The sequence below is a fragment of the Mchenga conophoros genome, linkage group LG6, assembly GCF_057382185.1.
Source record: "Mchenga conophoros isolate Kocher_MC1m ecotype Shallow Benthic linkage group LG6, M_conophoros_male_GT1.1, whole genome shotgun sequence".
Classification (NCBI taxonomy): domain Eukaryota; kingdom Metazoa; phylum Chordata; class Actinopteri; order Cichliformes; family Cichlidae; genus Mchenga; species Mchenga conophoros.
Genome location: NC_140531.1, coordinates 4355180 through 4381405, shown reverse-complemented (window position 1 = coordinate 4381405; position 26226 = coordinate 4355180). Strand labels below are relative to the sequence as shown.

At 40.6% G+C, this 26226-nt stretch overlaps 1 protein-coding gene across 2 annotated transcripts in view; it reads right to left on the bottom strand.

Moving 5' to 3' along the window:
• Positions 1–1672: 1672 nt before the first annotated feature.
• The window catches only part of usp34 (ubiquitin specific peptidase 34), a 56227-nt gene continuing 31673 nt past the window's right edge, over positions 1673–26226 (bottom strand). Inside the window, exons 29-78 of one of the 2 annotated variants that reach the window (XM_085275889.1) lie at positions 25919–26044; positions 25689–25811; positions 24986–25069; positions 24819–24905; positions 24492–24692; positions 24308–24390; positions 24171–24211; positions 23956–24080; positions 23243–23395; positions 22872–22976; positions 22652–22746; positions 22168–22472; positions 21160–21323; positions 21012–21077; positions 20666–20812; positions 20251–20307; positions 19948–20025; positions 19404–19498; positions 19145–19317; positions 18908–19058; positions 18724–18802; positions 18587–18640; positions 18406–18501; positions 18246–18310; positions 18080–18155; positions 17586–17633; positions 17387–17452; positions 17193–17273; positions 16543–16628; positions 15340–15508; positions 15051–15125; positions 14701–14852; positions 14447–14600; positions 14295–14339; positions 13967–14071; positions 12378–12525; positions 11337–11641; positions 10889–11218; positions 9640–9797; positions 9399–9477; positions 8954–9080; positions 7390–7497; positions 6646–6750; positions 5922–6046; positions 5675–5798; positions 5469–5548; positions 5198–5338; positions 4912–5052; positions 4665–4821; positions 1673–4475 (exon numbers count right to left, since the gene is read on the bottom strand). In XM_085275889.1, coding sequence (XP_085132015.1) covers positions 3736–4475; positions 4665–4821; positions 4912–5052; positions 5198–5338; positions 5469–5548; positions 5675–5798; positions 5922–6046; positions 6646–6750; positions 7390–7497; positions 8954–9080; positions 9399–9477; positions 9640–9797; positions 10889–11218; positions 11337–11641; positions 12378–12525; positions 13967–14071; positions 14295–14339; positions 14447–14600; positions 14701–14852; positions 15051–15125; positions 15340–15508; positions 16543–16628; positions 17193–17273; positions 17387–17452; positions 17586–17633; positions 18080–18155; positions 18246–18310; positions 18406–18501; positions 18587–18640; positions 18724–18802; positions 18908–19058; positions 19145–19317; positions 19404–19498; positions 19948–20025; positions 20251–20307; positions 20666–20812; positions 21012–21077; positions 21160–21323; positions 22168–22472; positions 22652–22746; positions 22872–22976; positions 23243–23395; positions 23956–24080; positions 24171–24211; positions 24308–24390; positions 24492–24692; positions 24819–24905; positions 24986–25069; positions 25689–25811; positions 25919–26044 — 6678 coding nt within the window. In that variant the 3' untranslated portion in view covers positions 1673–3735. The remainder of the gene's footprint in view (positions 4476–4664; positions 4822–4911; positions 5053–5197; positions 5339–5468; positions 5549–5674; positions 5799–5921; positions 6047–6645; positions 6751–7389; positions 7498–8953; positions 9081–9398; positions 9478–9639; positions 9798–10888; positions 11219–11336; positions 11642–12377; positions 12526–13966; positions 14072–14294; positions 14340–14446; positions 14601–14700; positions 14853–15050; positions 15126–15339; positions 15509–16542; positions 16629–17192; positions 17274–17386; positions 17453–17585; positions 17634–18079; positions 18156–18245; positions 18311–18405; positions 18502–18586; positions 18641–18723; positions 18803–18907; positions 19059–19144; positions 19318–19403; positions 19499–19947; positions 20026–20250; positions 20308–20665; positions 20813–21011; positions 21078–21159; positions 21324–22167; positions 22473–22651; positions 22747–22871; positions 22977–23242; positions 23396–23955; positions 24081–24170; positions 24212–24307; positions 24391–24491; positions 24693–24818; positions 24906–24985; positions 25070–25688; positions 25812–25918; positions 26045–26226) is intronic. The other variant, XM_085275890.1, reaches the window with a different exon arrangement.

Here is a 26226-nt window from a genome sequence, read left to right as displayed (position 1 = left end):
AGTGTCAAACTAACTAGCCATAGCAGTCAGATGTCCTCTTATGTTGTGGGCTTTGCAATAATAACTCCCACTATGTCAAGTGTGAAGTCAGTGAAGTTTCCTCATGATGCTTCTGCTGAAGTCTTCATTCTCCTTGTACCTGGTATAATTAGCTGCTTTGTTAGTATTGCTAAAGAGTCACTGAACTGTGTGTGGGGAAGCTTTGGAGCATCTGTGGGACAATGTGAGGAGAAACAAATTAATATGAGATAAGAGTTTGTTCTCTTTTTTCTTTCTAGATGCCAGTTATGCTTAAGTAAATGCTGTGGAGGACCAGGAGTTGAGCTCATCAAAATAAAGCATGTATGGATTAATAATTATTTGTACTGTAAAAAATGCATTAATGACTTAATTTACTATAATTCTCTTTATTTAGACATTAGTAAAATAACTAAACTATGTAAATGATTAGCAAAGGTTTAGGGGCGCATTTATACATAGAATGATAAAGATATCTCTCAAACATCTGTTAGGGTGTTAATAAAACCTGTCCCTGGATTAAACTGGGATGTTACTGCATTACATTAAGAAGCTCCTAAATAACTGGCTCATCCTTGATGTAACTCTTCATTCAGAAACTTGGATAAAAAATGCTGTCTTCATTGTAAAATGCATCAACTAATTATTTATTGGTAAGTATTAATTCATGAAAAGCTTTATCTCAATGAATACAACTCTCCTGGCCACCCAATCAAAATTGCGCTGCGAAAAAAAATGAAGCAAACATTTGATCATCACAGTACAACACCAAATCATTTAAACTTTAGAGATATCATTGTGTCCAGTTACAAAAAGCATAAACCACTGTGAATCCATAGTGGTGTACAGTCGTGGCCAAATGTTTTGAGATTGACACATATATTGGTTTTTCCAAAGTTTGCTGCTTCAGTTTTGATTATAGCAATTTGCAGATACTCCAGAATGTTATGAAGAGTGATCAGATGGATTGCAAAGTCCTTCTTTGACATGAAAAAACCCATTTCCACTGCATTTCATTGCTGCCATAAAAGGACCCGTTGAGATCATTTCAATAATCTTCTCGTTATCTCGAATGTTGATGAGCACAAGGCTGGAGATCATTATGTCAGCTGATTGAGTTAGAATAGCAGATTAGATGTGTTAAAAGGGTGACGCCTAAGATCCTTGTTGTTCCTGTTAACCATGGTTACCTGCAAAGAAACACGAAGGAGCATGCCAGGGCGAATTGGAGAGGTCAACACTGCACGTATTGACTCTTTGCATAAATGTGATGTAATCGTCAATAAAAGCCTTTGAAACCTATCACGTGCTTGTAATTATACCTCAGTACATCACAGAAACAACTGACACAAAGATCTAAAAAGACTGAAGTTGCAAAATTGGTGAAAACTAATATTTTTGTCATTCTCAAAACATTTGGCCACAACTGTAGTAGTAGTGTTATACTGTGATGACTGCAGCAATTTGTGTAATATAACCCAAAGCAGAGAAAATACGCATAAAGATGTCCAAAAAGCTCATGAATATGGCAAAAGAATCTGTTGGGCCTGGGTACTTTTACCCCTCACCGTGAATGTTTGAGTGCGGTTGCTTAAATTTGATCTGAAATTACTTTTCTATGCTTCGCCCTTCTTCCTCTCAACTTTTGAGTCAGTTTCTTTAGCAATAAAGTTTAATAAATTGGTTCATTTCATACACAAAAAATGTACAGAAGGGTTTAGTGTTTTAGCAGTTAAACTCTCCAGTTCAATATGTGAAATTGTCATTAAGTCAAATTGGTGATGGAAACATTTAAACATTTTTGCCAGTTAGCAACAATCTGCCGACATCACTTGAAAGAAATACACAGATACACCTGTGTGACTTCCCTTTAATGAATATTAACATGAAGTTTTTTGTTCCGTTTTCCATCCCAAATCCATTTCGAGTTTCCCTACATCAGTCTACAGTTGCTTATAAGCAGATGTTTAGTTTATTATACTTTTAGATGAGAAGTTCAGGAAAAGATCAACAAAACTTTTTCTCTTAAAACAGATTAGTCGTGAGCTAAGATTACCAGCTTTTCCCCCTTTCAGAACAAATGCAGAAATCCTTCGTCATCAGACCATCTACCATCTACAGTGTTAGTTTAACAAAACATAAACAAAAAAGCCTTTTCTGAGTTTTAGGAGTCAAGATAACTACATACAAAGGTACTTTTGGCTGTTTCCTTGGTTCACAAAGGATCCCAGCAGATGGATCTGCATGTTTAGTTTGGCACAACCATCCTTTAAATCTGGATTTGGGACCAGCATGAGTACACTAGCAATAGCCGCTGAATTTCATTTTTTTTTATCTTTTATGTGCAAGACAAATGTGTTAACTCCTAAACTATGTTAACAATGTACACTATTGACACAGTGATTCTTTAATAACGAAGTATTGATGTGAATAAATAATTCTTTTTTTGAAGGCTTTGTACAGTTACGGTGCCAGACTCAAACCCAACTTGCCAATAAAGAAAGCGGTCACAATTTTTTTGGTGGCTTGGTTGCCGTTTTCTACATTATTGTGAATTTTTCAAAATCACAATAATTATGAAGAAAACAAACCCAAACCTAACCCCCACTACTGTACGTGCATAATAAACACACAGTTGAGCTTGCCATAGGCCTAGATTCTGAGCACAGCCTGAAGAAATTGACGAGCTACATTTATTTTGGATATGATGCAAAGCAAACAAAGGCAAGAAATCAAACCTCACAGCTCGAGAAGAATTTTAGTTCATAATTTTTCATATTAAAACTGTCTTTATTAAGTTAATCTCTAATAAAATAAAAGGAGGAAAACCAGAACACAGCAGAAGCCAAAAAACAAAAAAACAAAAAAACAACGAAACAAATTGGAATGTACTTCAGTAAAGAAAATAAAAGCTCCAGCTGGTCCAACAGGGGGGCTTTATTTCAACCACAGTCAAATAAAGCACCGCTTTTATATATATATATATATAAAGATATTTTATATATATATATATCTATATATTTATATATATATTTATGGTTTTCATATACACCTTCAGGCAATGACTAGAGAGGATTCTTTACAGAATCAAGTTTCTTGTGGTTCTCTTCATTTACAGGTAAACTTAGTTTCTGGATAATTAAACCACAGAAAAACTCAAGGCAACTTTTCTTGCCTTGTTCATAAAGTACAAAACTGGCACAGAGGACAACCTTTTTTTTTTGTTTTTTTTGTTTGTTTGTTTTTATACACAGTAAAAATGCAATAAAATTAAATTACATACAGAGGAGACAAAAGTTCTGTAAACCTTTCCCCTTTACAGCAAAGCTCAAATAAAATCAGTATAAAACACACCAAGAAAAAAAACCAAAAAAAAACCCCACCAAGCCCACTCACCCACCCACCCTTTAAAAAAAAATGTGCTGTAGTCTGTACTACTTTTTCTGCTTTTCTTCTTTATTTCTCAAAGGAGATGTTGGCTCTGCGTGGAGTCGCAATCTTATAATGCGAAAAGAGCGGCGGGAGCCGCTGAAGCTGGAGAAAGCGTCCGACTGAACATCGGCAGAAGGCAACAAACAGCAGCACAAAACCAGCAGAAGAAGAAGAAACATAATGAACAGGAGAAAGTTTGTTTCCTCTGAGCTGAAGTCAGACGTCCATAGCAGAGAGAAAAGGGGGGGAGGGAATTCAAGATATGGCGGTGGTCAGTTGATGATGTCATGAAGAGGGCTGGCCTTTAATAGAAAGTTTGGTAACAATGGCAATGGTGGCTTCCACCGTCCTGTACAGCATGTCCAGCGTGTCAGGTGGGGGGCCAACGCTCTGGAACATCTGTGAGGAGGAGGAGGAGTGGCTGCCACAGCCATCTGGACCCTCCCCCACCAGCCCTGATGGGAAAGCAGCATCCTCTGAAAGGGGTGGGGCCGGGCTGCTGCTGGTCTTAGAGCTCATCTCCTTCTCTTCCTTCACCTCCTCTGAGCAGGTAGACACGGCCTCATCCCTTCTCCCCTCCCGTTGATCTCCCACCTCGTCGTTCTCCTCGCGTGGCACCACATGTTGCTGCAGCTCAGGCTCCTCCCCCTGGACAAACCCCTCTCCCGTCTCCTGCAGCAGGGAGGAGGAGGAGGAGGAAAACGAGGAGGATGACGACGAAGAGCCCTCCATCTTTTCCTCTTTGGGAGAGGAGTCCAGATTTCTAGAGGAGGTGGGCATGGGGTCAGGAGAGGGCGGATCCTGCTCAGTGCCTGGGTCGATCAGTGATGAGGAATCTCGTGTTTCCGTGTCTGAGGTGCTTGTGGGTGTTAGCGCCTCCTGTTGGTCAGGCTTTGGATCACTGCAGGGCGGAAGAGTTGAAGAGGAGGTGGAGGCGGCGTAGAGCTGGGCTCCTCCATCTCCGGCTCTGTCGTCATCACCGCTCACCCTCCGCCGCTTCACCGGGGTCGCCCCTTCATCCTCAGCTGACAACAAACAGACTGTTACTGAAAGGAGCCACTATTCTACATCATTTACAGCACTGACTTTAAATTTTTCACAAAGTCTACTTTGTTGAGTCATACTCCAGATTATTCTGCCTAAATGGTCAACCCAAAGAAATGTGCTCAAATTGAGGTTGTGTTTTGGTTTAGTGATTGAATGGCATGTTATACCTTTGCATTTGTGGTCTTTGGCCTCCAGCTCTAGAGTGCTGCGTTGCTGGAGACAAGCACGACAGCAGCTCAGAAGCTCTTGCAGGGCTGGGAGGAAAGCTGGGTCAATGGCCTGAGAAGGCTGCACAGACAACAGCAACATCAATGCCCTCAGGTCCTGACAAAGAGAAGAGAGATCAAACAATGAGAAAACAGTGGCACCATGTATCAGGAGGACTGTTCTATGAGTGTGTGCATGCATGCATACAGCATTGAGCAGGCTGCTGGTCTTGTTAAGCTCCAGGCGATGAGCTGCCAGTTCAGGCTGCAGACTGCTCCGTTCACTCAGCAGGTTTGTCACCAAAACACCAATGAGGTTGGAGCAGCTGGGACCAGACAAAACCTGGACCTACACATACACAAATTTTTATTCTGTATTTAATTACAAATTAAAATGCAACATCATTTGGACAATCAGTACAAACTGGGTACAACCTTGATCAAATGTAGTGACTATTTAGGATTCCTACAAGAAAAGCTGAAACTTTTTATACCTTGTGCAAAAAGCAGTTAAGGAAGGTGTAGGCCACGTTGTTGTTCAGAAAGGTCCTCTCGTCCATTAGGATACATTTAATGTACTCGCTGAAGGCTGGGTCTTCACAGAGCAGCTTCACACACGTTTTAGCCATAACAGACTGAAAGAAGAGCGAGATGAGAAGGATTTACCATTGTGCTGCTGTCCATATCCAAAGAGCCCGAGTCTATTAACAAGGCCTGACCTTAAAAATGGTTGAAATGAGTGAAATCAGAGGAACGCAGCTGTACCTGTGACTGACAGAGCTCTGTCCACAGTTTGGGGAAAAGCGCAAGATGGAGGGGAAGTCCTTCATACGCTATCAACACACCTGAGAGGGAGGCAGAGCATTAACATGGAAACATCTATGTTTCTGTGCAAATTCATGTGTGCTTGCAGACAATTTACGGGTTGATCAGTATGCTATAATGATAACAGTGGAAATACAAACACGTACTTAGCTTGACAAGTGTATCTGTGAATTTCTCACAGTTGATGGCAACGCGACACAGCAAGTGAATGAACTTATGGTAGGACAGGAAATAATCCAGCAGCATTCGATCGTACACCTCATCTTTACCCTGAGATGGACACAAACAAATATTACCACCAACACCAAGCCTCTGCAGGTACTGAAGGTTTTCTGTTGAGGTTTCTTTTACTGCTGACACAAAACGATTTGGAACAGGAACAGATAACCGTACCTTGCTGCTCTCCACCAGTGAAGGCAGCAGACACATGTTCAGCTCCGGTCTTGGAGGTCGGATGTTGTTTTTGGCTCCCATAAGTTTGAGGTTCTCTCTGCATGGCAGGTAAGGACCAAACGACACTGCACAGGGACAATTAAAAGTCAGTGAAAAGAAAGACAGATTTTTAATTTAATCTGAAAGAGTTTAAGTAAAGATGAACCAGAGATTTTTAAAAGTCGAAACCACTGAAGGTTTTACTTAAAAACCTTTTGGATTATAAAAGCTTAACTTGAAGAACATCAGACAGTATATTTGTCAAATATGTACTGTTCAAACGGTGGATGATTATCATTAAAAATGGCCCAAGTTTCAAACACTGAGACAAATGTTCATGTAAGTAATCTCTGTTCTACTTTGGTTACCGTTTGATGTCACTGTGAGACAACAGGCCTCATATACTGATGTTTACCATTAATATTTTGTTGTTACCACGGTGCGTATGCTAGTAAATCAAAATTGAAAAAAGAAAAGAAAATATAGAAAAAGGTTTGGAAACAAAGCTGATATGAAAATGACTAACAGTCAAAAAGAAAAAGAACATTCAAGGAGAAGCTGTGACATCTAGCAATGAACGGCATCATGCAAAGCTACCATGTTCTTGGGGATCCATTTTAAGCTATAAAACAAGAATGCAAACCAAAAGAGGACAATCAACATGAATAATGAGGAGAAGACTTACTGGGGATATTGCTGTGGTGGTATGTGCAGTGGTTGTGTTGTAAGAAGGGGACTAGAGTGTGCAGGAAGTCATGAGGACTCAGCAGAACGAGTTCCTTCAGCACATCTGCAACAAGAACATCACGTTACAGGACACTTTCTAAAACTTCCAATTATTGCTACATCTGACCCGTTACATTTTTAGAGAGACGCAGATATGTATTCTGCTAGCCAAATTCTACTCTGTCTCAGCTGGAACAAAGGATGATTTCTGTTTTCTAGAGTTTGGCTACAATAGTTGCCAAAAATGTACACACAATCACACAGAGTCAAAAGTGTTCATAATACTCAATTCAATGTGATCACTGGTCTTTAAATTGTAAGGCAGAAACCCTTCAAAAATCAGACAATCCCCTGTGAACAAGCACTTAGTGAAGATTAAGAAGGAGCGCAGTAGTTTTTCCTTCCCACGCTGAGCTCTTTGGACTTTCCCATTGTTCTGAGCATTGGTGAGTCCAATGAATGCTGTCAAACAAATCTTTATCATCCTGGCAAAGACAAACTACCAGTTGTAGCCAATCACAATCACTAATGAGATCACAGGACTTGGCTTTATCAAGTTAGCACATTGTAGGAACAGTTCAAATAAATGTTTAAAAGCCCCAAATTACCAGGACATACATGTCCATAATAAGTGTATATAAACATCTGACCTAACTTAATATACTTGAATGTTAGCTGGTGGGTTATCAAAGGTGAGTGTTACCCAAGCAGGCGTTGCGGAGCTCAGGTGGGCTATAAGAGTTCAGCAGAGTGAGAAGCTTGTGGGCAAAGTCAATCCTCTCCTGCCACTGGATCAGAGCCTGTTTCACATCTGGGTAACAGGAGAGAGGAAAAAACAAAAGATCAGCACAAATACGAGAACACACATCTGCAGATATTTTACTCTAATACAGCCCTTTGTAACCAATGGAGTTGGTACACTGTACCAGAGCTGCTTCTTGGATGTTCAGAGTCAGATTCAGGGACATTTCATGTTCACTGGTTAAAGTTTGTGTATCATAATTTCTAAACACAAAAAAATTGTCATTTTATAGGAGCTAAAAATACAAAGTGGCTGAAGTTAAAGCTATCCAGAGATCAGAGCCAGCTGTAAGCCAGCAGCCTCGGCATGAGCAATGGAAGAAAAGAAAAAAACCAAAGCAGTTATGAGAAAAATGAAGACTATTAAAACGGTGAAGTCTGGTGAAATGATGCAAGTAGTTAACATTTGTATTTACTATATGAATCTGTAGCTGTCAAATAAAGAAGGATGTACAGCAACTCATTTTTTCCAGTATCAGAGCACTTTTGTTTCACTTGTATCTACTTGTTGAGCAGATACTAAAGTCACTGCTCAGTTTTGTTATGAAAACAATATTTCACATTTGCAGCAGTAACTGCCCAAGAAAAGTGCAATCAGTGCATCTCCAAATATGTTTCAGGCATTCGTTGTTTTCCTGACATCGTTGTATTATACTCAGTCGTACATAGCATTTGTATTTTATTCTATTCTATTGTGTACAGTTGATTCTTATCCTATTCCAGTGTTTTTCTAATTTTTGCTATGTAACTTTGCACTGTCCACTTTCTGCTTTAACAAAACACATTTCCCACCAATAAAGGTTATCTCATCTCATCTAAGGTCACATTTTTTGCACATTCATTTACTTCATGCCAGACAGATCAACTCTTCTGTAGTGTAATGCTGTCCTGGGGTTTTATGTCTTAGTATGGTCATCTCCTTTTTAATGGCAAAAATCAAAGTAGTGATCGCACAACAATCATCCAACTAACCACACCTCTTTATGAACAAGAGCACAGCAACTTCAATTAATAAGACTAAAAAAACTACCGGATCCAAAGTGACACTCCTGTGCTACGAGTCAGTGTAGCTCACTGCTGCACCATTTCAAATCTGGCAAAATAACCACAAACAGCTTCTAGCTCTGCATACGTACTATCAACAAATTTCCCACGTGTGGGACTAATAAAGGTTATCTTATCTTATCAAGTGAAAACTGGAGTTCACCTACAGAGCCTAACTTCTTGCTAACATGTTGCATTAACTACAGTTTCATTTTATAGCGCCACATCACAACAGCAGTGGCCTCAAGGGCCTTGATATTGTAAAGATCCTGCAATTATAGAGAAAACGCCCAACAATCACATAACCTTCTTTGGGCAAGCACCTGGTGCCAGTGGGAAGGACAAACTATTAGTTTTAACTGTTTAACCTGTGTTACTATTACATGTGTTCGCCCTGTTAAACAGTAGGGGATGGTGCACACCTTTGCGCTGCAGGTATGGCCTGGTGGCTTTGAGGACAGAAAGAAAGATGGAGAGCAGCTCCACCAAGTCTCCAGTGACGTGGCATGCTGTCGCCTCATGGTACATCATGTGCAGAGTGTTGAAGGACTGCAGGGAACAAACAAACAGTGCACATAGCTTTACTTATTAGATTTGGAAGGGTTAAAAAAAATGTAGTAAGCAATGAAATGCAAATTTTATTTTCATGTACATATACATATTTTAAATGCACTTGTAATATACTATATTTAATTTTATCTTTTTAAATCCAGATATTAATGATTCCCTTTGGCCTGTTTTAAATATAATGCCAAAAAAGGCAGATGATGCATGAAAATGAATTGGATTATGGCAGCATAGAAAGATGAGACGACAGCTTAATTTAGCAATTCTTTTTGTAATATTTAGAAGAGACCTGGATTGTACCTCAGTCATTAGGATAAGTCCTCTGTTGAAGACTACCAACAGTCGGTCCTCGTCATTCTCCAGCAGAACTCTGAAGGCACTGAGAGGAACAGCACAGAGAAAGGTCAACTTAGAAAGTAACGTCAGTAAACTTTCCAAACTCTGATACAAAATGGACAGTTTCTGTGACAAACATCTTCACCAGGTTACAAAAACAAGCTTCACAAGACCTTCAGTGATAAAAGTGTGTGTGTGTTCTTACCTGATAAGTGTGGTCCAACAGGAGCGCCCATCCAGACAGCGGAGGTAGCAGCTAATAGTGGTCTTCTTAAATTGTTTAATGTCCTCCACTTCCTCTTCCCTCATCTCAGCTCGCTGCGCCACAAACAGCTGCATCAAATTGAACAGTTCCTCCACTGCCTGCAGGGAGAAGCACATCAGCGGTTATGATTTTTACATTATCACAAATAAACATAACCAAGGCAAGATCTTTAACCCTTTAAGACCTACCATAGAACCAAGTCCGCCAGAGCTTACTTTATATTTTTACATGTTGTAGAGCCATTTTTGGGAGCATTTCAAGTTGCTATACATCAATACAACTGTTATAGCCCATATTTTAATAATATGTATGCATTAAGTCCATAGTAACTACATTAATTGCAAAAAAGTGCAATAAACTACAAAAAAATTGAAAATTGTTTTTGTTTTTTTTACATATATTTCTACTTGGAGAAATTTAAGAGGCTTATCCCTCAAAACTTTAAATACAAAAAAGTTGCAAAAAATAGAATAGAAATTTATTTTTAGTGTCTTCATAGTTTTATTTTGGAGATACACCATTTTTTATATACTGCAGGAAAAACGAAAAACAATCCTATGATGCAAGTTTGCAAAGAAAACAGCAGGTGCATCAAAATAAACTATTTCCAGCAGTGCAATTCGAGTTCTAAGCATCCCAGCAACTATTCAGAAAAGCATAAAGTCAAACATGACTTATAAAAACACCAGTATAGGCTCTTAAGGCCTACAAATAAAAAACTACATTTTCCGCGAAAATGACGTCACTTCTGGTTTCGGCCAGGAAATGGTGGACATGCGATAGTTCGCGCTGACGTCTGTTTCACTGTGGGAAGTGTTACGAACAGCTGATCGGATCGGCAAAGCGTGTTTCTGGAATATTATGTTTTTGTTCCTGCAAGCGCTTTTTATGCAATTTTTGCAAAGCTTTATGTGGAAGGAAACCGTGACCGAGGACAAGCTGATGGCATCAGATGTAAGTACAACTCCTCCGGTTTCATATGCAAAACAAATTATTGCGCTAGCTTACATGGTTGCAGTGCTACTGGGATTTAAAAATAGTTACGCAAAAAGGAGCGTGCCCGCTCCAACCGGCTTTAAAGGGTTAACAATTAAAGACTTCCTTTATGTTTTGCTTTTAGGTGGGGAATTTTCAAAGTGCTATGGACAATAAAGTCACATCACTGCTAGAAGTCTGACTGTCCTCTCACCCCTGGATACTGGCTGGCATGTGGAGTCAAGTTCTTGAAGGCCCACTGGATGTTTTGGTGTGATGCTAGTTGGCGGGTGAAAGCAGTCGACTGCTCGCAGCACATGCGCAGGATGCCATAGTAGGCAGGGAGCATGCCGCGGTTGAATAGCACCACCTCCTGGTCATCGTGGTCAGCCAAGATATAGTTGAAGGCAATGTTTTTGGTCACCACAGGGTTCTGCACCACTAGCCGGACGTTCTCCGGACAATCCACACAAACGTTGTACCAGAAGGACAGCAGTGCCTGCTTATTGTGGTTGGTTGCAATGGCTGGCTCTGACAGTTTCGGCTGAAAACGTGAAAGAAAAAAAGTTCTAAATTCTGCACCTAAGACTCGGACACGCACATTGAAGTGTACAATCGGTACAAATCTTTAAAAATATCTTCGCAGTCAAAGAAAGATGTACCTGGAAGAGGTTCCAGAGGTCCATGAAGTAGCCAGAGAACATGAGTTTCTCCGTCTTGGAGATGAGGCAGTAAGTCATGAAGCTGAAATACTGCACCAGTTTGGTAGTACCATGAACACTGGCATCCACATACAGCTTGGCACGTCCCAGCAGCCCTAGCAACAGGTTGTAGACCTGGTGGAGAACCACGGTGGTGTCGGGGGACAGTGGGAGCTCACGGGTCGGCAAGTGGAGGGAGCGTGTGGAGCGGAACATCTGTCGAAAGGAGTTGCTGGGGATGAGGGAGACCAGGAGGTATGCAGCAGCTAGAGGGAGAAGAGAGAGTTAACTGCTATCATAAACAAAGGACTACTGTGGCTGCAGTGGTACCTCATGTTAATTTAAACATGTTGTTTTTAAAGGTGGTCTTTTCATTATTGACAGAATGCTCTGCTCTTATTAAACAGGCTTGAGTTTTTTTGGACTTGAATGGTCTCATAGTTTGCAGATATTTTTTTTGGTCATCTCAGACATCGCTCTGGTAGTCAATACAGAAGCCCAATCAGAAGAAATTTAGCTTACAGGGAGCTAAAACCGCTCATTTCGACAATGGATGAACTTAGTGCTGCAGCAACAGCCACTGTAAGACTAATGAGGAAATGTGAACCATGCAAATCTCTTTAACCATCTTTATTTAACCATCATATTTAATCTTGAGATTCTTTTCTGTGAGAGCCCTGGCTATTTTAAGAAGCAGGTTACACTATTAGTAAAGTTCTATTTACATTAACAATAAAGGAAGAATGTATATCTATATAGTCAAAGTAAAAATTGGGTTGTGTACACTAAAGGGCTGTTTAATTTAATAATTAGCATTTTTTTAAAAAACTTAACGTTATATTTGTTTTGGCTTCTAAAGTTCTCAGTTTTCAGAATTTAATCCACCTTTTTAAACACTGGCACAATGTCTTTTCATTCGTAGTTGGTTTAACTCCCTGTTGAGTGTTTGTTAAAAAAAAGAACATGAAACTAAATACAATGAGACAATGCAGAGGCCCTTACACGTGCGGACTCGGGGATAGTTGTGTGCCAGCAGGAAGCGTTCTACCCAGTTCTCCATGTTCTGCAGCACCCAGCTGTGGGCCAGTTTGTTCCTGGGAGTCTGCACAGCCAGCCAGTCCAGACATTGGGATGGATTGTACTCAATCACCTGACAGGAGGCACACAGATGAGACAGCATATATTTAATAAGGACTTTATAAGCAGTATATTCATTTTAAAATGGCAATCCTAAACACTGACCTAATTTTTTCTGTTTGGTTTTATTGACTTTTGATCCTGCATGTGGTGCAAGTTTACTTTATTGATAAATAAGATGTAAACCAGTTGCAACTACATGTATGGATCTCATTCCATTCATCCATCTTCCACCACTTATCTAGGGCTGGGTCACAAGGGCAGTAGCCCAAGCAAAGAAACCCAGAAGCCCGTGTTCAAAGTCACATCCTCCAGCTCATCCAGGGGAACTCTCTCCAGGATGCCCTGGGCCTACACCTCAGGACCTTATCCTGGTAGGACATGCCCAAACCACCTCAGCTGGGTCCTTTCAATGTGGAAAAATCGTAACTCTATTCTGAGTGCCTTGCAAATGACTGAATTTCTCACCCCTCCTTGAGAGAAAGCACAGCCACCCTTTGGAGAGAATTCATTTCTGCTGCTTGTATCTGCAATCTCATTCATTTGGTCATATACGTGAGGGTGGGGACATAGATCAACCGATAAATCGGCAGTCTGTCAATCTCCTGCTATACTCTACTCTCACTCGTGAACCAGAAATACTTAAATTGATCTACTTAGTGCAGCAACTTGTCCCTGAGCCAGAGTGGGAATTCCACCCCTATCCAGCTGAGAACCATTGCCTCAATCTGCTATGAAACGCTTGGTGCAAGGTGGAAGCCCCAACCTGATGAAGCCAACAGAACCACATCATCTGCAAAAACCAGAGCTGCGATTCCGCCATCTGGCTACGCCTAGAAATTAGGGGCAAAGGGCAGCCGGAGCAAAATCCCACACCCACCGAAAAGAACGAGTTATTGCCAGTAATGCAGATCAAGCTCTCGCTGCACTCGTACAGGGATCTAATAGCTCCTAAATATGAGCCAGACACCCACTATTCTGTAAGGACCTTGTACAGAATCACCTGAGGGATGAGGCTCAAGTCTACAAAGCACGTGTAAACTCCCACATGACCCAGGTACATCTTTCTTTGACACATCCATGCATGGAATTATGGTTAAAAAACCCAAATCATTAAAATAGTGATTTGGGGTTTATAACAAAGCCAGAAACAGAAATTTTCTGAGCAACCTGAAATGTTGAAATGAACGTTGGAAGCAACTATTGAACTATAAACAAAGGAAACCATATTTTTATGCAGTATAGTTTTGTCCAGCCTAAAAGGATCAAATTTTGGCAAAGCACCAAAATTATAACTAATATTATTTCTAGTAAATGACATTTGATCAACTTTTTGAAGACCTGTATTTAACAAAACCCAGAGAGGTTTTCTTTTGATAATGATAACTACATATTACATTAAATCATTTTATTAGATCTAAACAAATGGAAAATATTAGTGTGTCAGTGTTTACCTCCCAGATCCTTTGGAGAATGTAGGAAGCAAAGGAAGGCATCCCCGGAGGTCCACCCGCAAACTCCATCAACATTGTTAGCAGCTTGAAGAAAGGATTGGCAGCCTAACAGAATTTAAGGGGGGGTCATGAAAAATCATTTTTGTATCACTACACCATATTTTTAAATGGTTTATTAAGCGTTATTAAAAAAGGCAAGTTAACAAACGTGAATAGACAGAAGTTCAGTTTCTATCTATTCAGGAAAACAAAATGAACAAAGGCTAGATTCGATTGTTTTTTCAAATAAAGATGATTTTAAGCCCAGTTTCATTTCTGTGATGCTTACCTCAGGAGTCAGCTTTGCAATCGAGGTGAAGAGCATCGACACAATCTGCAGAGAGAAGCATTCAACATGAGAAAATTAAAATGGATGCATTTTACACTTGTATAGGTGGCAGTCATTGCAACATTTACTCAGTCCATTTCCTACAAACATACATGTTCAGCCAGCCGGTTATTATAGCGACAGAGGCTAAATATGAGGTTACAGGTCTGCCTGATGTTGATGCCATCTCTGATGTGCTGGAAGAGGAAAGGGAAGCCCTTCCCTCCAGTCAGCGCTGCCATGTCGCTCTGGGACAGAGTCAGATGTCTGGACAGAGAGGAGAGGAGAACGCAGTGGCTGCTTGAATGCTTAATTCTAATGAGAATGAATCTAAACAGAAAAATGCATGCATGTTGTATACTCGCACCTCTCAGAGCGAGACTGCTCCACCAGCAGAGCAATGAGTGCGATCATCTTCTCCAAAGCTGCAGGACGATATTTTTCTTCAGCCAGAGACAAGATGTCTTCTTCCTCGTCCTCCTCCTCTCCTTCCTCCTCTGACAGCACCTCTACCTGAGGCTGAGAAGGACGTTGGTTAGGTCCTTCTTATAATTAGGTCATGTCTTCTAAACACAATATAACTACAGGCTGGGTGTTACTTCATTTAAAAAAGACAAATAATATTACAAAGAAACAGAACCATTCAGATTAAATCTCTCTTTGATAATATTACTGTAAATAAATGAGTTGTGAAATATAAGCAGTGTGTAAGCTTACATTCTCAGGGCCTTTTGTTCCCATGTAGAAATGCACCATGATAGAAATGGCTTGTAGTGACAACAGGAACTGACTCTGTGGACACAAAACACAAAAAATATTAATCGTTTTTAACAAGGAAGGGGGAAAATAACCAAACCACATTTATGAAACTAAAAAAGGACTCAAAATCATGCTGTGTCAACTGTTAGCTGAGAAGAAAGACCCAAAGAAAAAGCAAAATAGTGTCAGGTTTCTTTTTTTTTTTTTTTCCACACTAAGTGATTTCAGGCTGCAAAACTCAATTTACCTCCTCCTCGCCCATCTTGGCAAACTCATACAGAAAAGCGAAGTACTCAGTCAGGTGTTTGCTGTGAGGCTTGACGCCGTGCTCCATGATAGAGAGGAGGGTCTTAACAAAGCGAGTGACACAGGACCGGCTGCCGATATCCTCCACTGGCCCATCCATGTCGTCAGAGCTGAACAGACACAGGAGCAGAGGTTCTGAGACTGAGGTATCTAATGACACATCTAAACTCTTTAGTTCATGTGGAGCCACAAGTTTTTTTCTCAGAGTCTAGTGTGGCACAGACACTGAGTGACACATAGCTCCTGCTTGGATCTGTGTGGCCATCTGATTTCACAGACACAACACTGTGTTTGTGCTGCACACCTTGCATGGCAAAAATGTACCACATGAGATTTAAGTGGGTTGTGTTGCTAAGCAATAAAGATAGCAGGGATGAACTGTAAAATTCTGGGCCAGTGTTTTAAGTAACAGTGTGGTCGATTTTTTTCTTATTTTTGCTTTATTTGATCTTTATCCCAGTAGGAAAAGAAGTAAAATAAACAAAATGATACAATCTTAAAGGCTTTCGGTTCCTTCCGAAAAGCGAGAAGAGGTTTTTGAATGACATTAACGCTATGTCAGCCTATTATACAGGGAGGCACTAGTCCCTCCTGACATGGGTGTCACTTAGCCAGCCTGTAAGGCATAATTTAGCCATTTCAATCAGCTGTGTTGGATCAAGGACACATCTAAAACCTGCAGGACACCGGCCTTTGAGGCCCAGAGTTCCCCCACCCCTGCGGTAACGTCTGGCGTAATGGCATTTAAGCTTCTGATGAAGTCTCGCAGGAGGCAGTCTCATAGTGAGACACGAAATGAATGCTATGAAAGAGAACTATCAGTGTACATTCAGTACCGGTGCACGAATCGTCATAGGAGCGCACTTGCTGCCAAATGCAGTCATCCAGTTGGTCAGATCTATTATTTGGATAATAATAATAATAATAATAATAATAATAATAATAATAATAATTTGTCTAGTGAATTTACATGAACAGCTACATTAAGAATGGTTTAGTTGAAAACTATTTTTAATGCACAAAATATTTGCACAGACTTTGCATGTTCGGTGTGAAAAGGCCTTAATGGAAGACTTTGAGACTCCTAATCTTGGAGAAAATGTTTTGATCAGGGAAACCTGTCCCACAATAATGAGTGACATACCCATCCTCCATGCCAGGCTGCAGGTAGAGATGAGCATGAACTGGCCGCAACCTCTGGATAACGTGAATACACAACCTCTGGAACATCTGGAAGACAACAAATTAAAACAAGAAAATTTACATTTAAAAGTCAATTTAAAGACAAACTTCCACTGACAATAAGTTCAGAATGACGTAAAAAGAGTTACAATATAGCTATAAACATTGGGAAAAAATAAAATATAAGTACTTTTGAGTCGTTTTGGTGTAGTACTGTCTCCTCCACCTCAATCTAACCCTTTTCTTAGAATCACACATCTGCCTGTGTCTTCGTTCACTACATAAATGAACCTTCTGTTTTTTTCCCCTTTAAATCCAATATATCCACTGTCCCATATGTGCACATGTCTAAACATTCTCAGTCTTGCCTGTCTAGTTTTCTAATCTTCCACTACGTCGAGCTCTGCCTGTCTTTTAGGTCAGAGCCACCTTCTCCAAACCATACATCCTTTCACTCTTGCTGCTATCCTTCCGTCGTGCCACATCATTTTTTTCCCCTTTAGCTACACAATTAGTATTTTTGAGCACATTAGTCCAGTTTCAGTATTGTGAATGTTGTTGTTTTTTGAGGTTTGTTTTGTGTACAGTGATGTTTTATGACTTGTCCCTGACCTGTCTGACAATCTGATTGGGACACTTTATTAGGATCTGCATCGGCCACCAGTTGTCATCAGCCATCCGGTCTAAAAACCACTGAAACAGAAAAATAATGATCAAAGGTTGTGCAAAAAAAAGAAAAAAGTTTATTCACAGTATCCATTTACTTTGCTGTAATCACCAGAATAAAAAAGGTTTAAAACTCAAACCTCGCAGGCGGCCTGGCTGTTGTTGAACTGTTTGGTCAGCAGTTCAATCCACTGCAGCATGGTGGGCTGGAGGTAGCAGAGCAGAAAGGATTAACAGTCTATCAGTAACTTCCTTCCTCCTCCCCTTTCTTTCCACTTATCTTTACAAATTAACAACACTCAGAAAATGATAACAGTGAAAAGGATGAGTGTGCATTACCTTCTCCTTGGAGTGAATGAAAGTCTCAAGGACAAAGGAAGTGCTGAGCTGCAAATGAAAGGGGAAAAAAACAACAGTAGAAAAGCAAGTTTTAGTTAAACTAATTAGCATTGCAAATCAGTGACATCACGCAGCATGGTATAAATATTTTTAGAAAATGCGGTCAGTTAGAAAATAGATTAAAATAACATCTTTCTGAGTAAAAGATGCAGAAACTTTTACCCATTTTCATTTTCTAGATTGGGCTTCAGCCAGCTGTTATTCCAGTGTGTTTTATCCAAAACCCAAAGTAGCTAGGAAGGAGCTAGTTTCCTTATTTTAAGAGAGAACTGTTCCATTTTTAGTACTTTTGTAGTAGTAAAGTGAAAACAAAAAAGTCTTTTTATTTTAAAAAGTAATTCGCACAATTACAGTTTATACATTTTCTCAAAAATCCAGGTTTCAAGTCAATAAAAGCCAGAAAATAATAGCTAAATGCTTGCATTACTTCTCACCTTGGCAGTCATGAGGGAGACAGCTTTGGGGTCTGGCAGGGTGCTGGGGATGCTGCTGCAGAGCTGCCACATGAAGCTGAAACAATGACAAGTCGTGCCATTGAGTGAGTAGTGATCAAAAAGGCCAATAAGATGTGACCAAAAATACAAACTGATTTATGCTCACCCAAAGTAGGTGTGTTCAAATATGTTTTTATCCTGCAGAAACTGCATGTTGTCGTGCCAAATCCACTGAAAGAGAGAGTTGGACATTTAAATGAGGGATTTAATAGGAGTAATGCACAGAGATCTGCTACATTTAAAAGAAAAAAAAGCACAGTCAGTACCTCAAGTAGATCAGGAGAGACATCAAAACTAAAGTCCTTCCCATTGTCATCCTCCGGTTCCACTCTCTTGTAGAAGAGCATGTAGGCACTGTGTGTCTGAAAGTTTGATTATCATTTCATTGTTACCTTCTGGATCAAACACAGAGGATAAAAACTACAAAAATGGACCAGAAATTCTCACCTTCTCAAAGGAGAAGTCCATAAACTTGTCAGTGACAGAGTCGTAGGTTTTAGTCTAAAAGATAAATAAAGTAGGTGAAATTAGAGATTACACGTGGAATTAAGTGGTAGTATTTATCTTGCAACTCTCGCTCATACCGTCATCTCTCCACCAAAGCACTCAGAGGCCAGCTGAGCTGAGTCAAAGGGTTTTACCTCTGCATCATTGAAAAGGTACCTGGAGGACAAGATAAACCTTTGAGATGGTGGCGTCCTATGACAGTCACTCACTTTTTGGGTTTAAAGACTGATTATTAAAACTTTAATATGCATCATCCATCACCATTTATTGTTCTTGTAGGCATGGGGGTTGACAATGTCCCGGATGAAGCTGTAGTAATGGCCGCCATCTGCTGTGCCCGTGTGCACAGTGACGCCAATGAGGTCATACTCATAGCTCTCTGTGACCTTTGCTTCACCCTCCTCTCGAAAACCTGAGGCCCATGGAAGGCAACACTTGAAGAGTCAATTACAATCATCAATACACAATAAATGTCCGACTGGGTGAACAGAAACTAACCCTCTTTGCGCTCCCCTTTGCCCATGAGGAAATCCTCAGTGTAAGGCGTCATGTCGAGGCGCAGGGGGAAGGAGAAGTGGGTGTTGACCTTCTCCTTCATCATGGTCACCATGTTAAAGGTGTATCTCATTGTGTTGAAGCTCAGGATGCGAGGCAGTTTCTTAAAGCAGGCCCTGTGTAAAGAGACACAGTGAGACATGGTGAGACACTGTGTTGAGAGAGGGGCATTATTTTTTTCAGGATTTTAAATCGTTCTGACCTTTTCTCTGCGCGGACCTTCTTTCCACACTGTGAGCAGGTGTACATGTTGTCACCCTCCAGGGTGTCTTTGATGGTCACTTCATCCAGAGACTCCTGAGGAAAGATAACAAAGCACAAATACATCAAAGAAGGAAAAGTCTGCAGTGCACTTTTAGAGAACAAAAGACAAAAGTTTGTGTTTTCTCTCTTAGTTGGTAAAAGATGCATGTGACATCACTCCTTGTTAAGCAATGGCTTTTTCTAAACCCTCAAGATGAGCATTTAACTCATTTTGGGTCTGAATATGAAACTGATGGAAGCTGAACCATACTGCATCGGTATATGGTAGCAACCCTGCGTTATTCTTCTTTTTTATTCTAATGAGTATCATTTACATACAAGATTTCTGTATATAAAAAAACAAAACAAACAAAAATGGACTGCACTTTTCAGAACCATTGTGGTTTGTGCAGGACTGTTTATGTGGCAGAGGTTGATCTCCACTGAAGCTGTAAGAATCACAGGTGAGCTTCAAACTTGCGTAACATTTTCGCCCCACTCACATAGATGTTCTTCATGTCTGCCACCTGACATCTGACTGTGTAGAACTCCTCTGCAGTCTGACTGACATGGTCACAGTCCTGTGGGAGACACAGAACAGTGAGAAAAAACAATGGCAGAAAATGTACCTCACGCTGAGTCTGTGGAACCCTTAACTCATCTACTGTAACCTTTGTAGTTTTAAAAATAACTACATTTGTGTGAGGTATTAAAATAAACACGAAATTCAGCTGTGCTTTGTTGTTCTCAAAACAGTTTTCCTTCAATTTAATATTCCTCCTTTCAAAATCAATTCCCGCACTCACCAGAGACACCACATTGTTGGTGATGACACCTCCAAACAGAGTCTTCACTGTGTTTTTCTGTCAACGTAGATAATTAAGATACATCAGCTTATTAATCAACTTTAACATGTACTATGATGCCTGAACTATTACTCATGCTCTTAAAATTATCTTTAATATTGCATAATATTTGTGGTCATCATTTGTATAATAACAACATCTTATTTGGATATGTACTTTTTATACAAACAATCTACTTCTTAATATGTATAGTGCTATAGAGAGATTATTGTGATTTTCTGAATGGCAGAGATGAACACTAAAGGTTTTATGAAGATCAGTAATAAGTGGCACCTGCTCCAATCTGGAAATTAGTGTTTGAATCCTTTAAAGCATTAAATATATAATTTGTGTGTATGTAAAGATGTATGCTCACCAGCTCCTGGGACATCTCTTCTATCTTGGTGATGAGGTCGGTGAAGAACTCTGTCATGTCTTTCTGCTCGCCGGTGTTAAGAGGCTGTTTGTCCATTGTGTAGGTTTTACAAAATGGCCGGGGGTTGTATGCTTTTCTCTCACTCTCCTGAAAACACACAGATTAACACAGATAATCCATCTCACCAAACCTTCTGATTTTGCCGTCTGTGGTGCTCAGAAAAAAAGTCCAATCGTCCAGATCTTCAGAAACTGAACGGGTGTTAAAAGTTACTCTACTAGTGACTGTAGTTTTAAACAAATACGACAGACAGAAGGGAAGGACTAAAAGGAAAATCAAAACTCACCATGAGATATGTGAACATCTTCTGCAGCTCCAGCAGTGTTGTCTTGTGTTTGATATCTTCAGCGTACTGCACGCAAACACAGAGGGTGAGGACCTGTGTGCCATTTGAATTTTAATGACGTTATTGTAACAATCTTTCAGATACTGACCTTGGCAGTGAAGACAGCCTGGCGGGCCTCAGGGATCATATAGAGCTGCTGAATGGTAGAGGCCAGGTAGCATGTTGCTCCCAGGTTGGTCAGACCCACGAAGCGGCACTCAGCCCGGACGTCGTCATGGGGCCAGTAGTCCCACTTGTATGGAGCATGAGAGCCTAGAAGCAAAAGATTAAAAGAAAGTTTGAGTTTTATTAAATTATTCAAACTGGCAGTTGCATTATTGCAGGGGTGTCAAACTCAAATACACAGTGGGCCAAAACTGGAACAAAGTCGCGGGCTAACGTTAATATTTATTGGGGGGGGGGGGGGGGGGGGGGGGGGGAAATCTTCCTCCAGATATAAGAATGAATCTTTTCTTATGGACTCAAACAGGTTTTGCTGAAAAACTGAATATGGAACAAGCAAAGCTTAATACTAAACTATATATATTAGCTGTATAATACCAGTAGGCCAGCTCTGATAGTCATTTGGTGTGGCTTCGCAGGCCAAATGTAATTACGCTGCGGGCCAAAGTCTGACACCTATGTATTATTGGGTTGCAAATGGAATTTCCAACTCGCCCAAAACCTTTTCCGACATAATTACAGATGGCCTTAAAACAAACTAAACTTGGAGAACAGTCTGGTAATCTGGTTGTTAAAGCTATGATTAAAATTAGGCATGGTGTAAAAACATATCTAAAATTAAGTCTAAAATAATGATAGGATTCTGCACTTCTGTAGAGCTTTGTAGTTTCAGCTCATAGTGCTCTTTAAAACTCTTTCACAACAAAAAGTGTCCCAGTCTCTTCAGCATTAGTCCCAATTGTGGGTCAATGTCTTGTAGAAGAAGACTGGATTCACTGTGGCAAAGCTTACATTGAGTCAGATCACTGACCTAGAGGACTACTGACACAGAGTGTAGCTTGCATATACAGTCAGAAACACAGTACACAGAAGTAAAATAAACTACAGAAAGAGCACTACCAAATAAAAGTAATCAAAAAGTGAAGCTCTTCACCCTGCATGTGCTGAGACATGACCCAATTATGGAGCAGCCGATAGTTTTCTACCGAGCCCTTCACCGTCTCCACCAACAGATCATAGGCGGCGGCCCTTGCAGCGTGGGACTTGCACTTGGGCTGAGCACGGTCAACCAGACTGGGGAGGAGGAAGAGGAGGTTGTAGACATCCCTCAGAAACTCCTGCCCCTCACGGGAGAACTTAAAAGGAGGCTTGTGTTTGAGGACGCTGGTGGCAAGACGAAGGAGCCCTGTCAGGCCATCGTCTTCGATTGTTCCATCTTGTTGGTCCAAGATCTCACGGCTGGAAGTGAAAGAGTTATGTTTACATCAAAGCAGTATCAATTGTAGAAATTTGCCATTTGGTTTAATTTTAAAAGCCACTGCCATCAGTAATATTGTCAGCATGAACTTTCAGCAAAATGCAAACATCCTTTAAATCTTTGTATACGGAGCATAAAATTCAGTTTGTGACAATCAAACCTCCTAATGCAGTCGGCAAGATGTCGGGCAAGAGCATCCAGGTCCAGCAGGGTGGTCTGCATCGAGCCGGCCAGCGACAGAGAGGGAGAGACCTTCTGTGAGTTCAAACAGATCAATACTAGCAGCAGCTCAATACAAAAATCAAAACGTTACTACAAACTCAAATCTACTAAATCAACAGGTTGGTATGATCATCAGCATTGTGGTTTGACGTTCCCACCTGGCTCGCATCTTTAACGTGGATGTTATCGATGAGTTTGCAGAGCAGCCAGAAGTATTCCTTACAGCCCGTCCTTAACAGAGGCTCCTCTTCATAGTCTTCGACCTGCAAATATAAATGCACAGTTACTGCTTAAGAACATCCCAATGAAACGTTAATTCATCAACTCTTAAAGTCTCATGATGTGATCTAATAGAGTGCATGTCAGGTTCTGCTGCATTAAACCAATGTGAGAAACAAGGCTTAGTAGAAACAAACCAGATTCAAAGTAGCAAAGGTCAAACTGAGTCCAACGTTGCCTCTGAGGAGTACTGACAAGCGTACCGCTTCCAGTACTTTAAGAGGCTGAGCTACTTGAGTGCGAGACCTACCCTTAGTGGTTTGAGGGCCTGGGCGTCAGGCAGGAACTTGAGCAGTGTGGAGGCGGCGAGCAGCAGGAAGGATCTGTTGATGGACTCTCCTCCCTCCAGACCTGACAGAGACAACTTGTACAGGCCATTACATGCCTCGTGTCTCACTGCCGGCTACAAAGAAAAACAACGCACCTCAACAAAATGATGATAAAGTGAAGCATACTGACATGCTGATTAAACGACTAAAGTCTGAACCACAATCTTGCTTGTGCTCTACTGCCCTGCTGCTAATACGGCGAGGACCCGACAGAAGTATGAAACAAACTTGAAGCATTCAGGTATCACAAACAACTGAATTGCATAAATTATCCTCAAAGAAATGTGAACTTGTCGCCCTCATCAGGCTGTAATAGTAATTACAAAAACAACTGAATTGAGTGTTATAAAGATTTCTAAAACAAGTCTGGAAGAAAATTCATGAACATTTTAACAGAGGTGTGACTGGGACCAGTTTAGATGTGAATGGTTTTTAAAGTCCACCTGAGGATTAAGGATTAATATTTTTGACATCCATTGTCCCGGTAAAATGCTACTGAGAGCTCAAGAAAGCACAAAAATGATCCATCTATACGGTCATACAACATCACAAGACCATTAAGAAAACTTCTACCTTTTTATGGAGTAAATTAATATCTCTTGACTTGTGATGGAGCTGTGGATGTTAGACTCACCTCAGGAATCAGGAGGGTGAGTTTTTTCAGCCAGTCGTGCAGGTGGTCGCTGTCAGCCAGACTGGATTTCACTGTTGAAGAGCAGTGAGCCCAGCTCACCAGCAGCCACATGGAATAGTGAGTCACTGTGGGTAAAACATTACTGTCACACTCCACCAGCTTACTTCTTTTAACATTTTTAGCATGATCACCGTCTGAAAATGTAAAATCCTTACCTTCGTGTCGAGACCTGTGGTCAGACTGAGCCTTCAGAACTCTGCAAACAAAAACAAACAAAAACAACAACAAACATGTCAACTATGCTGTCCATTTAAAAGTAAAGAACACATTTTTGAGCTTTTGTATGGCAAACCTGTGTGCAAGGTTGTCGTAAGTGTAGGCCACATTGATTAGTCGCTGGATCAGGTTGGTGCCTTGAACAAGGCTGAGGAACACCTGCGAACAGACAGAAGAGCCGATGATAAAGATCCAGAAGTCAGAAACGTCCTGTTGGCAGTTTCTGCTACAAAGCATTACAAGTCAGCTGGAATAGTTACTTCAGTCAGTCGAGGGATGTGCAGGCCTTTGCCATGATCTACAGTGGATTTGCGCGATTTGCCTGGCCATGCCCTTTTACGTTGGCTGTCGGAGAGGCCTGACCAGGAGAAGACATCGTGGTAGGCTAAATCCAAGTCTGCAGGGTCTACAGCAAACTGGCAGATCAGCTTCAGCAGGCAGGCCAGACAGTCCAGCAGCCACTATAGATAAAAGGACATCAAACCAAACACTTACTTATATTAGTCTGCCCAATAATATGCTCATAAAATACATCTACTATCTACTGAAAATGTAGAAAATGACAAAGGTAGACTAAACTGTCTCACCACTGTCCAGGATTCTTGGTCTTTGGGTTCGAGGATGCCCGAATTAAAAATTTCCAAAAGCAGCTGTAAACCTCCAGATGAAACAAACTAAAGAAGAAGAAGACAATTAAAGCCAGGATTGAGAGGAATTTGATTTCCATCCTGCTTGAGTTAGTGTTGTGCTGTACCTTGCAGCTCCAGGTGTTTTTGCTGTTTTCTATCTGATCCTCACTGGAGTCGTCCGAGTCTGGATACAGGTCACTATAGCTGCCCTGGGAACGAACAAGCAAGAACTAAGTAAAATAGTAATACTGTCACTAACACAATTTTACGTTTTTGAAACGATGATGCCAAGTTCTCCATGAAACACGCATTGCACTGTAAAAGTATCATTATTTATGGAATGTTTTTAATGCCGGCTTTAGTCCAAATAGGGGGAAAGAAACTACCCAAACTTTTCTGGATTTAAGGGCCAATTACTTTTTTACGCAAGTCTTGTATAGCTTTTTTCCCTTCAAAAATGAACTCATGATTTAAAAATTTATTTTTATATTTTCTTGGGTTATCTTTTTTATCAATTTATCAATCTGAAAAATTTAAGTGTGACAAATATTTAAAGAAAGGGGCAAAAACTTTTTTCACTGTACTGTACAGAGCACCCAGCATATTGATTTTAGTGACTTTACATTTAAATATATTTGGGATTACAAGTTGTACCTCAATTTAAAAAACAAAAGTGTCTACAGTCAGACTATAGTCGCAGTAATGGTGCTACCACTTAGTTAATTTGTTTTAACTCGACTCGTGTCCCTATATTAACATCTACAGATTCCACACTTGGCAGCGGATCCTGCGGACAGAAAGAGGCCATCAATCCTTTATCTGTCTTACTGTTGACTCTCTGTGGATGCGTCGATTGGGCTTTCCCAGAGCCTCGATGATCTCTAGAGCGTACAGCAGCTTGTGAGGACTTTTAATCCTCAGCAGCTCCTTCCAACACAAACCCTCGCCATTCTTCAGACAAAATAAAAACACAAAATTAAAAGCAAATTTAGTTATTCTATGTTTGTGCGATCAACAACAAACTCTTGAAGAGCCCTTATTTAAACAGGATGACTGACCGTATCATCTGAGATGTTCTGGAAGGCCTGCAACATTTTGGGACAGGTGGGAAGCAGCATGAGCAGCTCCCAAACTCGACGAGACAAATTCTCTGCGTGAAGGTGAAGCTCCTCGCATCGTGCGCTCTGAGTTTAACAACAAAACAAAACAAAACTTTAGTTAGCAGGGACGTTCCTGGTGACTGTCTTGATGCTCATCCAGGTAACTAAATCCCTAAAGGTTGATTCTATTCATCTGGACGTAGCGTTCTCAGTGGGAGAAAGGTTTCGTCACTCATCGAAGTGACTGAGTGAACAATGGGCTGTCA